This window comes from Hylaeus anthracinus, unplaced genomic scaffold (genome assembly GCF_026225885.1).
Source record: "Hylaeus anthracinus isolate JK02 unplaced genomic scaffold, UHH_iyHylAnth1.0_haploid 11981, whole genome shotgun sequence".
In the NCBI taxonomy this organism is placed as follows: domain Eukaryota; kingdom Metazoa; phylum Arthropoda; class Insecta; order Hymenoptera; family Colletidae; genus Hylaeus; species Hylaeus anthracinus.
The window spans coordinates 1,469,421-1,485,409 of NW_026534329.1; the positions used below are offsets into that span (position 1 = coordinate 1,469,421).

Below are 15,989 nucleotides of genomic sequence, written 5' to 3' on the forward strand. Positions count from 1 at the left end.
CGCGGATCGATGTGTCGCCCGCGTGTCCAGCGGTCACGAGCGCTTGCGCCCTGACGTCCTCCCTGTCCTCCAGGACGTCGCCAGGCTTCCTGATTCGCCCAACTTCGGTGACAGTCTTCTCGATTGTCACTCTACGCGCCACCCTCCCTTCTGCTTCAGCCTGCGACTCTCCTACCCTCTCTGGATGTTCCCCGACCCTTGTCGCTGGGTTACCTCCTTCCAGACAGGGTTGTTCTGTCAACCAACTGCCGACGACCGACCTGCCTCGACCCTCTCGCCAGCGACAGATTCCACGCAGGGTCGCCGCCCTTCGTGGGTGTGTCCCTGACACACCGAATCTTCAAAGGCCTTTTTAGATCCTGCTAGGCCGAGGACACGAAAATGGGGAGGAGGATGAGAACGAAGACTTGCTGAATTATTTTTTATCTAATATTTGAAAAAGTGGTGTATGTGCAGGTTCAAAGCAAGCTAAGTTATGTAAACTTTGTAACCTTTACATTTCGGACAGTGTGACGATTCTACTAATCACAGAAAGTGATTAAAATGGAGCAGTCAGTTTTTGGAGTCGACGAGAAAAGGAAGTCGAAGAGAGCTGAGTTTGCTCGAAGGAACGTTCTCCATGCGAACGGATTCGTTCTCGTCGAGTTGGAATGTCATGCTGTGTCCCCGCTGCAGGGCGACACCAACAACAGCTCCGATTGGTCGCTAGAGGGGACAGAGGCGTGGTTAACCTCCATCGCTGTCTTTCGATAATTGCACCGAGTATGCGTCGACCTTTTACGCCCACCTTGCTCTTATTTTTGCTGATTATCGCTGCTGGCCTCGCTTCACTTATCGCATCGACGACTTATTCCTCCTTCGTACCGTGTATCCAACACGCAATCCTGCATCGACAACCTAGAGTCGATACCAGAAGTCATAGGTCCTTTACAATTTATTCGAAGAGGGGGTTGAAACGTACTTCAACATTTAAACAAGTAAAGAGCATCTCTAGTCTGTAGCGTTAGATCTCCGAATCTTGGATTTCTATCTTACCAATTGCTCCAATTCTAAATAAACTTGAGTCCGGACATAGACTATTCCTCAGAGCTGGATATTGGGACCAAAGAAATATGAACACCTCAAACAAGTATATGTTTGAATTATGATTTTTCGAGTACCCATAACCATCCATACCACGCTAGATAATTCAACTCACAGCCACAGTTGCGAAGGGGTTGATTCACCACAAATGTATCCCATGTCCTTCTTTCGAGCACAGGGCCTTCGAGGAGCAACCAGAGAGAGATAGAGGTAGATAGACGGAAAAGGAGAAATAGAGACGCCTGTGCCAGGTAAGCGTTTGGATCTCGAGGTGTGCATCCGTGGATCGTGGATCGGTGGGGGCGATAGGGGCGTGTTGAAAATCCTCTCTCACGGAGGCGAGAGGGAGTGAGCGTGGGCCCTGCCGTGTCGCGGGATAATTGGGACACCGTGTATTATCGCTTGCGTGCCATACTTGCGGTGTGCGGTGTGTGATTGGATAGGCGGAGATGGGTCGCGCGAGATAGCTGACCCTAACTAACGTAGAAACCGAGGCTATATCTTCGAGGACCATCTTCTCCATCTGCAGCAGCAATACCTATCCACGTCACGGTTGATGCATGGCGTGGGCGTTCCTGCGTTTCGTACGCCGGGGTTCTCATTTAATTACCGTTCACCTAACCGCCAGGTTTTCCCGCACGATGGGAATCGTGTCTCGATGATCGTGATCGCGTGCCATTTTTTCCTTTGACCACCATTTCTCGTTTACCTACAGCGGAATTGCTATCTGAATCATTTTTGAGGATATTATAAAAAAAGAACCAAGTATCGGAGACCGGTATTTAACAATTAAAAATCAATTGGGACGTTCATAGTTATTATAATGTAAATTACACAGAGAAAAGAGCACCTGTTTTAAGTCAACGAACAAAATAAGATCAGTTAGAAAACTAATTATTACCACAGAAAAAGCAATACACCCGAATGAAAAACGTGCCACCTAACTACATGGTGTCAACCTAGATCTCAGAAGTCCTACCACGATTAAAAAGGTTAAGAACCACTGACCCAACCTTTCCTAGTCTCCGGTTTTCACGCTATGGCGACAGTTGATTCGCGAGTTACGCAAGGGAAATTTTTCAAACGATCGGCAAATAACGGTTCTTGCCTTTTCGGTAATTCCTGTTATCAAGTCGTTAGGTGATGCCGATACGTGATTGAACAATCGATGGCTACCTCGTTGTTTAGGTTTTTTCCAGCGTCACTTTGGCGTTGCGAGAACGGCGGCGGATGTCGATACTCTCGAAATAAAGATAATTACTGCTCGAGATGGTGCTATTAATTAGCACCGAGGCACCAGCGCCGCATCCGATACCTGTTTTGAAAATCGCAAGTCTTCCGGGTGCACTGTTAATACAGCCAATAATAATACAGCAAAGGACGAAACGAGATGCCCTCCTTCGAGTGCTACGAGCAGCTGGAAAACTTATGACACCGAGCATCGCATTTATCTCTGCTCTCGAGCACCAGTCGGTACAAGTCGTCAAGTATAACGTGTCTCGATAAATGAAAAGAAGTCTTTAGCACAATTTTATACAACAAATTTTGGTAACCATAAGCATCGCGTTCGTTCTTCCTCGATCCGTTACAACTTCGTCGGAGGTCGAAGTGAAAGATCATCGTTCAGAAAAGTGAATTACACCTTTCACTTTCCTGGAAATCACGCTGTTTATGATATTCACTCAACAGTTTCCAGATTAACCTTTAACTGCCCGCACGGCAAACGTGTAATTTGACAGCCGTTTGTCTCCCATCTAGTCGCGTCGTGACAGCGAATTCGCAATAAGACGGCATCCTCGAACGGCTGTCTTTTTACTGTCAGAATCTGACGTATGTACTTTCATTCGGGCGATTTTACAGCGACCATGCAACTGTTCTGTGCTACCTCAGTTTAAAGCAAGGCGAATTAATTAAATTCGAGAATAACAATAATGGGATTACCCAACTAAATTGGTTATTTGCGTGAAACAAACGATTCCAGAAGAACAATGATAATATATCGAACAAAAGAGCCGCTCAATCAGCAGCCCCCTCTCGAGACGTCCTAATTAAGTAGCGACTTTGTTAGATTGCATTAGGTGGTACTTCGTTAAGGTGGGACAAGATGGCGTAAAACTGAGAAAAGAAGTGATATTATGAAACTTGTGCTGTATGGACTATCAGCTCGGCAGTTGTGTGCTATGTGCAATTATGCTAATTGCTACATGATACTTAAGGCTAGACTATGTAGTACGTAAAACATACTTTGCGTATGAAGTTATCATAAGACAAGTGAGTGAGCTAATACCACTCGAACCCATTGTACGTACCCTCAGTTTCAGAGAAGACTACATCGCGTGGTCTTGGAGAAGGAAAAGCGAAATTTCCCGTCATTGGGAAGGATAACCGAGGGTGTCAAGGGCGGTGGAAGGGGAGACACACGCGATTATAAATCACAAGATCCACCAGGACTCTTTGACGACCCGACGATCGCACACCCCACCAGCACAGTACTGCTTGTTACACACAAGCATGAGTTCGTGCAGAGACGTGTGCGTACGTAGCATCCCTACCTGCCATAGGTACCAGCCAGTCTCGCACGCACATACGACACGAGGGGAGGGACGTGAGGCCTCATTAACTGGTTATTAATAGCTTAGCCGGCTCATATTAATGACAGACGCATCTGCTTCTTATATATCTACCTGGCTTATCCGCTCTCCCCCTTCTGCCTCTCGCATGGAGGGTCAACAATTTTTAGCGGTCGTCGAGTGGCCGAGGGGGCTTACCTCCGCGGTCTTTTTGCGCCCAAGTGATTCCTTCGTGGCGTTTTCAGGGTCGATTTCGGTCGGGAAATGAATCGAGAGAGAAGCAGACTTGACATTGATGGCTCCCATTGGATGGTTTAATCATTTATGAATTCTGTATCGAGCGAAGAACGAGAAGGATGTAGAGAATCGTTGGTGATTATTTGGTTTAACACGTTGGTTACCCAGAAATGGGTGACAGGAGTTTTCATTAAGGAACTAAAAGTATTAACCCCAAAGGTGAGATAACAATGGAAACAAAAAAAAAAAAATTAAATTTTAACTCTGTACAAATTTTCACAAGTTTCAGCTTGGTAACCAACCTGTTAAAGAGTTCAGGGACACGACCAGAGGCGAGCCAACAAGAAGAAATCCCTGCAAGTACAATTTTCACGTGAATCAAAGCACGACTGCGAGACGTCCGAGGCATCTCGGGCCAGTGATAAATCGCGGAACGGTCCCGAGCGTGGCGGCCATATCAACAACGATATTCAGTAGCCTCTGACGGCTGGTTCCCCAATTTAAGAGGTATTCAAGGCGACACAAAGAGGTCCGGTGGCTCATATGTCATCGTGGCAACTCTATGGTCCACGCTCGGCTTTGTCGAGCAGCTCCCGACGATAGATCCGCGGCCATTTATGCCTTCCCATCCATTTTTTTTCACGCCTGTTGCCAGCACCGCCGTCACGCCACCGGCGAGCTCACTGCAATGCTAATCGATGTTAGTGACTTCGAGTGACCCGGACCTCGTGTGTGGTCCACCGTTTAATCCTTCGACTCCTTTAGCCTAAATTATAATTGTTTGGACAATTTCGTTAATTCAATGTATAATGCCAAGAGAAATGCGTACGTGTTAGGCATTACGGACCTTTTCAGGATCAACAGAAGGGTATCTTTGGACAGCATGTGCTCTTCAAGAGTGAAGAATATTTTCATAGTAGTCTCAGTACCCTAGGAATATCCCGAACATCCCGGAGTAAATCAGTCGTGCACCAGAAAGACTTCTCAATCCTCCAAATGAAGATGCTGATGATTCCCATTTCTCCGTCTCCACAAAAGAAGAAAGGTGAATCCACCGTGACCGTGAAACGCGCGTATCGCGGACGAAGGGCCAAATTTTCGTGGATAACAACGTGGCCAGAAAAAGGAGAAGGATACGCCTCGACACGCGCTGCTTCGATTCGTCGAAGGATTCGTGAGGAGGCAGTCGAACGAAGATTACAGATCTCGGGAGAATTAATACCAAAGATCGGGACCAGCGAAAAAATAAAGCTCCGGAGGTGGAGGGTGTTTCGTCGGAAATGGCAGCTGTTGGAGAAACGCTACCAAAAGATCGGGAGCTAGCCGTTGTCTATGCGCGCGGCGTGCTATTATTTTTTTACGGCTGGCGGAACAGTGAATCGCGTCTAATTCGACGTTTAGCGATTTAAACGTTTGTCTGTGATCACCAGGGGACTCATCTATAATCTGCGCTCGGTTCGAACGTTCGGACATGCAACTTACTAAAACGCAGCTGCTCCCAGATGAAGAGAATAGTTTCTTTTATTTTTCGCTATTTTTTTTCTTCGGTGGAACGGTGTTTGCCTTCGACTGTGTCGACAGACGCTCCTTTCCTCGACCAGTTTCAAACTTTAGCCGACAGTGGACGTCGTCGTTGTGCTCTGGAGGCTTCTGTTCTTGGTTTATTATCGAAATTGTGACAATGTTACGCGAAAAATGGCAGTCATAACATGAAGAAGAAGAAAGGAGATAATTCACGTTTCTGTTTTTCATCTTAACAGAAAAGATAGATAATCAACTCCTTGACAACCAAACAAAACTCGTGCTCTCGTGGACCACTAGCTCCGTTTGAAACTCTCGAAGACACCAAAAAATGCTCGACGAAGAAAAGAACGGGATAAGTTTCTGCTCCAGTTCCGGGGGAGGGAGGAGGCAGGTCCCAGGTTCTGCAGGCGTTCTCACGGGGAAAAAAACGGCGGGCCGGTGATCAGGGTCCCGTGAGAGACTTTTGGTCTCGGCAGTCGAGGCATTTCGTGCGCTATGGTGGCTGCGGAACGAGCCACGGTTACCCATCGTTCCTGGGGACCAGGTTGGCGTGATACCCTTTTTCGAGCAACGACCACCTCGACCGCTATCACCTGCGCCCTCCCCGTCCCTCTCGGGCACGGTGCACGAGCTCTGGACCAGGCGTAAGCGCGATTTCCACTCTCTCCCTTCCTTTTTTCGCGCGTTTCGCTCAGCTCGGACGGCCGTGATTACCGCGAGGGGAGTGTTCTAAGCTGCTGACCGTTCCTTGGCCGCGGAGGTGGTGTTGGTCGTTCCAGCGCGAGGAAACGAGCCGCACGAAACAAAGGTGGAGAGATAGAGACGGAGAGGAAAAAATGAAGCTAACACCGTAGGAGGAGCGAAGAGGGTGGCCGTCCAGGCGGAGGGACGGGGGTGTACGAGAGAGCAGAGGTTACTTTTAATGTCTCGCGTCACGCAGCCCAAGGCACCGTGAGCCTCGCCTCGTCCTCCTTACTAATTTGGCGCCAATTTCCAAGCAACCTCCCAAGCAAAAACTAACCGGACCATACACGCTGGGCCCTGTATACGTACACTTGCTAGTCGTGTGCACTTCAACCGGTGGGCTCTGATTAAATGCTACCCGCCGTCGCTCGCCCTGTTCCCCTACCACGACTGGCCGCTTCCTCGTCTTCTCCTTTCGTTTTTCTCGTTTTCCATCGTTCCTTTCGTCGCTCTCCACGCCGTTTCTCTCGTCTTTCGACCCGTGTTCCCACACTCCATGGACGCGTACCGCACGAGAGACTATCACCGTCCCTGCACGCGTGCTGCTACGTGTACGTCCAAACCGAGGAGCTATGTCGCCCGTTTCCTTCGCAAGGTCGGGAGTGGACATTTTGGTTGCTCGGGAGGTGACCCCATCGCTCGAGCAGGGTCCAAAGAAGAGAGCTCATAAATACTGAGGAAAATTATTGTTCTTCTCTCAGAAAAAACGACTTGAAAGTTAATCCAAAGCGCAATACTAGCGCCGCTCTGTGGCGACGTGAAATAAAAAATAGAAAGGGTGGTTCCCACGCGGGTCGCGCGAGCCGCGATGAAGGCGGCAGCCAGTCGCGAGGACGTCGATAGGATCGGTCGTATGGCGTCGGGTTATGCAAATACAAGTCTCAGCGGGCGTCAATTTAATGGCGAAGCCGCGGGTTCGGGCACGCGGGCCACGCATCTCCGGGCAATGGATATGCAACGCTCGCTAAACGAACGCTCACGGAAAGGTGAAGCGGGGGGAAAGGGCAACGCAGTTAGACCGGTAGTGATGGACATTCGATTCTCTCTCCTTAGCTCTCGAGCAATGTTAAGTAGCTGTGCAAAATAATCCTTCAGCTTTTCAGTCACTTCGTTTACCGTAAGCTTCGTCATTGCAAGGAATGTTCAATTCGTCAACACATAAACCTCATAATCTTTCGTAGAAGACTAAATCTATGGACTGTTTATGTTGATTAGGTGCAGTATTCAGCACAGAAGGGTTCTCTGTGTCCAATGACTCATTCGGCATCATGAAGCTTAATCAGAACGATTATCGAAGATTGAAGTGCTCCTCGAGATCTGAGGATTCAGTTTTCTGCCGTCGCGAAACGTCTTGAGTCCATCACTGGCGGTCAAGCAGTCGCTTTAGTAGTCAGTCGGGACCAGATCGTCGAACAGAGGAAGGAACAGGGGAGGAAGAGGTCGGCAGGCATCCACTGGCAGTATATCACGTCGCAAGGATAAGTTTTTGATCGGCTCTCGGTATACGGATGACTCCCTGCTGCTTGACCTCATCACGCCACGCTATGGGGGTCTTTATAAACCACCATCGACTGCGCGTATCCTAATCACCTTTTGTCTTAAGCCTGCCAAACTATTCTTCCGAGGTCGGTCTGCTGGCTCCTGGCAGAGGATCCTAGCCACCCCCGGTTGCTCGACACTAGTCGCTTTTGATATCGATCCTTGTCCCTTTTATCGTACCGCTTCCTCGATGGAAATATAAACATATCAGATGAAGCTGAATAAGAAATTAATTAATAAATTGGATATTTAAATCAAAAACTCTTAGGAAGTTTGATCAATACCACTGTAAATCAGACTTCACGCTTTAGGCACAATGTTACAGAGAAATTACGAACAGCCCCAACAAATTCTTCGACTGTTTCTCGACCGACAACTCAAGTCCCGTGACGTTCAGGAGGTTACTTGTCATCGTATCGCAATCCCAACCTCGACGAATCCTACTTGATTGCTATAAAAAATGCAACAGGAGTTTTGGATTCCAGCCTGGATTCGCGGTAGCAGAATCGAAGACATAGTCTGCATCGGAAAGAACACCCTCGCTTGGTGCACAGGGGTGAACCTCATCTTCTTCGACATCCCTCTGCAGAGGCTGAGTCTGCGCTGGTGTCGTAACCAAGAAACTGGAGAAGGCGCGCAGTGTCTATCAGGACACTCGATCCTGTCGATCTTCTGCTTTGCTGAGAAGATCATTCAGCCTAGGATACTGGTCTACGCCTACCCTTCCATGACGAAAATCTCCGAGTGCGTAGGTGGCTGTCAATCCGGCTATCTGGCCACTGCGTTCACTATGCACGATCAGCTCGTCTCTGTTGGCTCGTACCCCCAATTCCCGATGATCCTTTGGTCCTGGAGAACTGGCGAGAAGCTCGTAACCGTGAACACGTCCATTCGCGACAACGTTGGCCAGATAATTCGAGTCACTCAGATAGGTCCAATGGTCATCGCGCAGATGGGCAAGACCTGTGGGAAACTAACCACTTGGGAGCTCGATGTGGCGGGAAAAATGGTGACGTTGAAAGGCAAGTGCCCCCAGTATTTCTAAATAAACCATAGCCTTCAAACTATCTCAAACTTGGATTGCAAATTGTTCGAAATCTCAATCTCCAAGCAATCCCACCTTTCACCTTCCAGATCACGAGGTGAATCTCCCAGACAAACAACCAATCCTTTGGGTGGACTGGTCTCCAACATCCAGCGATCCTTTGCTTGCCCTTACAGACTCAGAAGGTCATATCTTTCTGAGCAATTACGACGGCAGTGACATTTACCGCATCATATTGTCTCAACGTTGCGGCGTGTGCTTGGACTTAGAGCTACCAATAGTGCGTTGGTTCCAAGAGGGGATCGTGTTGCGAACGACCTTCTGTCAGATTCGTTTCTTCGCGAAAAATGCAAGGACCAGCAAATGGGAAAAGGTGTGGTACGTGAAATCGATGACGAAGCCGTGTGTCCTGGTGACCCACCCCTTCAGAAACGACTGCTTCTTCTACCACACGTTGGAAGGCTACTTGATGAAGATCGGCTACTCGGAGGAACGCACGACTCCAGTGATCGAGAAGTATCTGGACTACGGCGCTATATATCGCTTTGCGGACTTTGTGTACCCTTGGTGCCATCATCTTGTTGTCACCGATAATTTGAAGGAATTGGTTGTCGTTGAATGCTACAGTGGGACTGTCGTGTCGATGATGGATCTGGAGCTCGATGGGGAGATCACTTCTCAAGCATCTCATCCTGATTATCCGATGATCGTCCTGGGAACGTCGCAGGGTGGACTGGTTTTCGTTAATTTTCTTGATCCTGAAGAACCTAAGGTCGTTGCCAGCATGAGGTTGCAGCAAACTCCTCTCGATTTAATCAAGTTCTCGCATAGTGGGAGGTAAAGCTCTTCAGTGTTTCATTTTCATTCATCTCGATATATTCGAAAAATTCTTTCGATAAACATTTCCTTTTTTCAGATCCCTCCTTGCCGCCGAGAAGATGCTTGGCACTTGCTACTGCATCAACCTCAATCGTGACAACAAAGCGTACACGGTGCAAGCTCTGTTACAACCCAATCAAACGATCGTCGACGCTCTGATCTACGAGGGACACAGTAGAATAAACGTATTAATGCTCTTCATGTCAAAACATCATTACTCTGCTGGTCAACAGTTGGCCTTATTCCTCGTACCAGAGGATCGAAACCTGATCACCAACATCACCGCTGTTCTCGAGTTGCCTGGCGTTTACCAAACCCTGTGGCAGATCCCCACAAACGCCATGATCCTTATAGGATCACCTTACAAGACTCGATTCCTGCGCATGCAGAGAATTCAGGACTTCAAAGACGTGGTAGCGCTGGATGGTTTGATGACAGGGCATCACGTCAAACTGGCCAATCTTTTCGTCGATAGAAATTGGATAACCACCGCTGCCTTCGATGGTCTGGCCTTCGTCAGGGACAAAAATGTGCAGCGCATACTCGCGCACTTCATGACACATCACAGGGCAGACTTTGGCAGCGTGAAGACCATGGCGAACAGGTCTGGGAACTTGATCGTCTGTCTAGGGTACAATGGCTCTTTGGTCGCCATGAGGCCTGCACCTGACGACAAAAAGGTTCTCTTGCTTTTGTACTTTTAAACCACCATTGTTTGATTACATAAAGTTTTATTAGCTTATCGAAATGAGATCAAACTCCAATCCTCGAATACAACTTTCTTTCGCTTCTTCCTTTCATCAGCGTAGGAGAATCCAACGTCCCCTGTTGCCGATGATCAGAGAGCCACCCACCGAGTAGACTATACTTTGTACGAAAAGCACAAGAAGAAGATACTCTCGGACTACGCCAGCCTCGATCCAGCGATCGAGGATCTGTTGCTACGGCGAAAGGTAGAAATCCCCGATCCCCAAGAGAGTGACAAAACTTGGACAGAATGGAGGGACGAGATGCAGTTGCAAGAAGAACGAGTCAAGTGCGCCGAAGAAAGGGCAGCCATCCTTAGAGACTTCGATATTCTGAAAGCCAAAGTGAAGAAACTGTTGGATGATAACGAGACCTGTCCAGAGATCGAAAAGCTCCCTTTGTCAGCTTTCGATTTGGATATAACGGGTCGTGATCAGAAATTAAAGGCTGGCCGTGACACGTGCGAGAATATTCGTATGAAGATGGAGCACAATTGCAGCGAGATGGACAGAGTGTCCAGCTGGATAAGAAGGACTTTTTGGGATCCCCAGGTGGTTGTGGGTAAATCTCTGACCGCCATGTTAGGTAGTCAAGAAGTGACCAACTATCCTTCGGTTGCTGAGAATCCACTGACCAAGGCCCACCTGGAATGGGCGCACTTCAGCAAAGATGCTGTGAGGAGATTCATGGAAGGTGACACTTTTCAACCCTGGAAGGTGTACACCCAGGAGCAGCTTCAGATTGAGCTGAACAAACGAATAACATTGCACAGGGAAGAGGACTTGAGAATTGACTTGTTGCTCGACGACGAAGAGGACAAGGAAGTGACTGAAGAGGAAATTAGCACTCAAAGGGCGTGGGAGGGTAAGAAACAAAATACTTTTTCAAATCGTGAGAGTACCTGAATAAAATAGACTGTATCTTCTTTGCGTGCTTAAAGGAACAATTGCTTACAAGTTCATCGAGACGTCGCCCTGTTACTCCCAGTTGGAATCCTATGGGTTCGATCACGTGATGATAAACAATCGTTTTCTGATGCACGACAGCGAGAAGCTTCGTGCTTACTTCAACAAAGCGTTCGACGAAGTGTACGCGCTGAAGGAGAGGGAGATGAACGTGATACGCGAAAGAATAGAGAGGATACATCACATAAACTCCGAACTGAAAACCATGTTTCAGCGATCCCTGTCGTACGTTCCACCTCATCTCCGATGGCATTGGCAGGTACTAAGCTCCTCGGTGTTAAGAATTTAGAAGATGATGAGACAGTCCAACTTTCACCTTGATTTATCTTTCCAAAAATAATCAGCGATTGAAGAAAACCTCATTTGCGACGAAACTTGCAATTATCCAGTCCTCATCGACTTTATATTCCAACAGATGATGCCTATCTCCTAATACTCGTTCTAGATAGTTAATCCAGAGTTTTTCCTTCCGTCTTGAAAGCGTAGTCAGGCGTGTAAAGCTTGTATTGCATGCGTAGGAGAGGCCAGAAGGGATTATCACGGTGTTGGATCACGAGGTCGACGCGAAACCTTACATCTCGCCGTCCCAACAAGGAATGCTAGACAAGCAGGCTGCGGAGGAAGAACGAATCAGACTGTTGTTACTCGCCGACGACTTTCGCGAGCGCGCGCTAATGGCGATGATGGACGGCGTGCTGGAGGTTCGATGGGAGGACATCATCAAGATAGACGTGCCCAAGCCTGCCTGCATGCTGGAGAAGAAACCGGAAAACTACACCTCGGAGGACATACAAACTGTGAAACGATACGAGAAGGACGTTAAATTCCTCCAGGAGGAACGGGAACGCTACAACAGAATGCTAGATGCGGAGTACATCAAAGTTATGGGACTCCTACGGGAGGGGGTCGACAAGTTCAATGGGAAACTCGATGAACTGTTTAGGGTAGGTTCGATCATTCCTGTATCTCTATGTCTATCATTACTTTTACCTATTGAATAGTTTATGGAGAGCTCTCGAATGTGTTGCTGCAGGTCTCTTGCCTCGATAGCAAAACAAACACAAAATTTTAAGGCTTCCTGAGATGTATTTGTTAGACTTGGTAACAAGAAATAATCCTATCTCTTGATTCACCAAATTACATCACTCTCCACACTTTCTATTCCTAGAAATTTTCCAACAATCTTGATGAATCAAATATCAATCTAAATCAATAATCATCTATTGAAATAACCAATTCTCCGCCGTACTGAATCTGGCGATGATCCCACAGCTGAAGATAAGCATCGAGTCAGCCATAAATCAGATACATTTGCGATACGTCCGCGGTTACTTGCGAAACTATCATCGAATCAAAGCCCTGCGCCAGGAAGAAGAGGTCAAGCAGCAGATCTCGGAGAAAAGGCGATACGAGGCTACCTTGCAGGCTCACGTGCAAGCTTTTCGAAAGGTTCACCAGGAGTTCATCTCCCAGCACGAGACGTTGAGCGCTAGAGAAAAAACAATGCCAAGAAGATTCAAAACAGAGTTTTCCTCGCTGACCAAGCTGCAAACCGAGCTGCTGGAGCGCCAGTATAAGCGTCGACCTAGGACGAACCTACGGAACCTGACTGCATCCGACTTCCTGGATCTGGAGAGCCACGTGGTGGCTCGGACTAGGTCTACGTACTTGCCATCCGAGTGCAACGAGTATCTCAGAGCCCTAGACCACCTGGACGTTCGGCCAAACGTCTTTCCACCGACGATAGTGTCCTCTCACTGGGAGGCGTTGACCAGACTGCGTCGCCAGAGGATAGAGATGGAGCTGAAGGTCAGAGCAAAGGAGATTGAGATCATAGAGGTCGAGAACGTTATTTATGGATTCGAGCAGAAGATCGAGAAATGCGGAGTCGACATAGATAACATGACCAGAGACTTTGACGAGACGAGGAGGCACAGAAGAATCTCTGACCTGGACGTTGAGATACAGCTGGTGGTGAAAATGGGACAACTGGAGATCAAACTCAATGGAGACCTGGACGACACCGAGAAAGCCATCCTGGTTACGCGAAGCGAAATCGAACGCGTCAACGAGTTCATTCGGGCAGCTGGCGAGTGCAAACTGGAGGCCTTGTCACAGCTGCTCAACTTTAGGAGAGGTACGAATGCTTTTGTGGAAAATTGACTTGGATTAGATATCGATAAGAACTGATACTAGGACTTTGTAATAGAATCTTGCTAGCAACTCAACTCTTTAAAGTATCAGAACTCTTCAAGCATCATCTAAGTTTTCCTAAACTACAATGAAACATCAATTTCATCACCTAATCTAGTCTTAATATTCCTCCAGGTACTCTGCTGAAGGAGTGGAAGCACGAGTGCCAGAGGCATCATCTGGAGGACCTCCAGGAGGACCTGCGATTCCTGGAGTCGGTGACGGTGACCAAGGAGATGCAACTGTACTTGAAGCGCAAGGCTAGAGGCTTCCCAGATGACAAGACCCCTGAGCATCTGAGTGACGACATAGAAGCGACGAAGAGGCAGTTCGAGAAGATCGTAGTCGGCTACAGGTCCAGGCTGCAGTCTATCGAGAAGGAGATCTCGATCACCAGAAGCAAGAACGAGCAGCTCGATCGTCGAATCTTGGAGATGAACGTAGCGAGGTGCGAGATGGAGCTGCGCCGTGATCGTATCGGCGAGGCCAGGCAGCGGGAACACATGGAGAGAAAGATAAGGATGATCATGAGGCGATCCCGTCTGATCAAGAAGCTGCAGGATAATTACGCCGAGCTACTGATGCTGCAGACGGAGCACGAGCTGCTCAGGCTTCGTCGCTATCCGACTTTCCACTTCAAGACCCTGGACGACGAGGACGACAAGAAGGATCATACACCGAGGCGCTATTTTTGCCCCTGTTAATGGACCTCGTCGAGTTGTTTTCTTGGGAGATTCTCTTATCAAAGATGATCGATTTATGCGACTGGATGTTCCAAGTGACGAGTTCGTTAAGACATCCCCAGATGGAGCTTCGTTAAGACACGAGCTAAGACTGGTTCTAGACTGGATTAGCTTGCGGTTGAGGAAGTGAATGTCGAGTATATGGTGTTGAAATGATTACGTTTGATTTTGGGATGATGAGAAGTGTTGTGGTTGTATTTTGGTGATTTTTAATCGTGTATGAGCTATTTAGACTTTCCTGAAAGTGTTGTAAACATTTTTACTAATCAATAAATCATAATTTATTAGGATAGTTAGGGTTCTTCCTCTCTCTGTTATTATTTGTCTTGTTATATCGTTGAACCTCGCTGCGGGATTGCGCGCATTTTTAATGACAAGACAGATCGAGGACGATTTCCAGCTTCTTGAAGCGCGACGTCCCCACCTTCCCTCTCTAAGGACCGCTTCTAAGCATCGTTAAATTACGGCCGGCGAAAGGATTTTAATCAGAGTCGCTTTGCTGGCTCTCACAAAGGACAAGCGGCAATTTGCAGCGGCGCATAAATCACCCGAGGGACGCAGCGGTCCCGATACATAATAGGCGACGGCGATCTATACTTTTTTTCACCATAAATAACTGTACTAATAGTATAGCAGCGAGATGAATGATGTCCACGGGAACGCTGGATTACCGTCGGATCGCAGCAAAACGCTGGCGTACGAATCAATTTCGTCTGAGAAGTTCCCATCTGGTCCCCAAACTGCAAGTGGAAAAAAAGAACTTCAGACTCACTCTGGAACGATTAAACGACGGATTTTTCTTAACCCCCTGTCCCTCTCGCGGCGTCGACTCGATATCCTGACGGGTTGATCGGGTCACCGACTCTGGGCTCATTTTTTACGTTGGGAAATCTACATTGAGCAAACCTCGAAGAGATGGACTGGAAACGGGACTCGAGAACATTTATCAATCGAGTTTCGTTTAACCTTTGGGGGGCACAATGGGAGTCCGTGTTGTAACGTCGGATGGTGAAACTACTTATTTGGCGTAGTGTTTGGGAGCTGAGAAAAATTGGTGCTTGAACTTTAATAAATTATGAGAAGCCCTAGGTAGGATGTAATTTAGGGAAACGCTTGTAAAATCATGTTGATAGTATATGAAGATGGCTTGGCTCATAAACCGAAGTAAAAGAAGTGGCACGCGCTTAAAATCGAAAACGCATATTTAAACCTAGCTTCAAATCGGTCGATGGCGAATAAACCGTAATATAAGGGCTTCAAAATCATCTGTAGAATATTTTACAAGCAATATATTCAAACTTCAATTTTGGGGGATGAAAAATCACAATAATTTACTGGATAAACTTATCTAGTAAAATCCTCTGGATTCTTCAATTTTTTGAAAACCAGGGAGGTTCGAAATGAATCTCCAGAATAATATAGGTTTGAAAATAAATGTGATGTAATCATAACACATTATTTATGAAAAGTCTCTGCTTTCTATCAGTCACACGCTAATCATTGCGTTTCACTAAAACTTCAACTAAATCTACACATTCGCTCTAATTGGCGGATCGACTGCAACATGAACTCCTAGTACCAGTGAAGAGAAATTTTACCTAGATCCAGATTCAAAGGCTCCTGCATTTGAAGCCGAAGAACAGTTCGGAAACTCCGAAGTGGAGGCGTGAGAAGCCACGCGAGAGGAAGAAGCGATATTTTTTTAAACGCTTTGTCGAAT

The 15,989-nt window shown here is 47.4% G+C and overlaps 1 protein-coding gene across 1 annotated transcript; it reads left to right on the forward strand.

The window, feature by feature from the left end:
- Positions 1–8,157: 8,157 nt before the first annotated feature.
- LOC128885568 (cilia- and flagella-associated protein 43-like) lies at positions 8,158–14,230 on the forward strand. Its single transcript, XM_054139666.1, has 8 exons — positions 8,158–8,719; positions 8,832–9,579; positions 9,659–10,301; positions 10,431–11,232; positions 11,309–11,592; positions 11,852–12,277; positions 12,606–13,470; positions 13,662–14,230. The coding sequence occupies exons 1-8, from the start codon at positions 8,158–8,160 to the stop codon at positions 14,228–14,230; spliced, it is 4,899 nt and encodes a 1,632-aa protein (XP_053995641.1).
- The last annotated feature ends 1,759 nt before the right edge of the window (positions 14,231–15,989 follow it).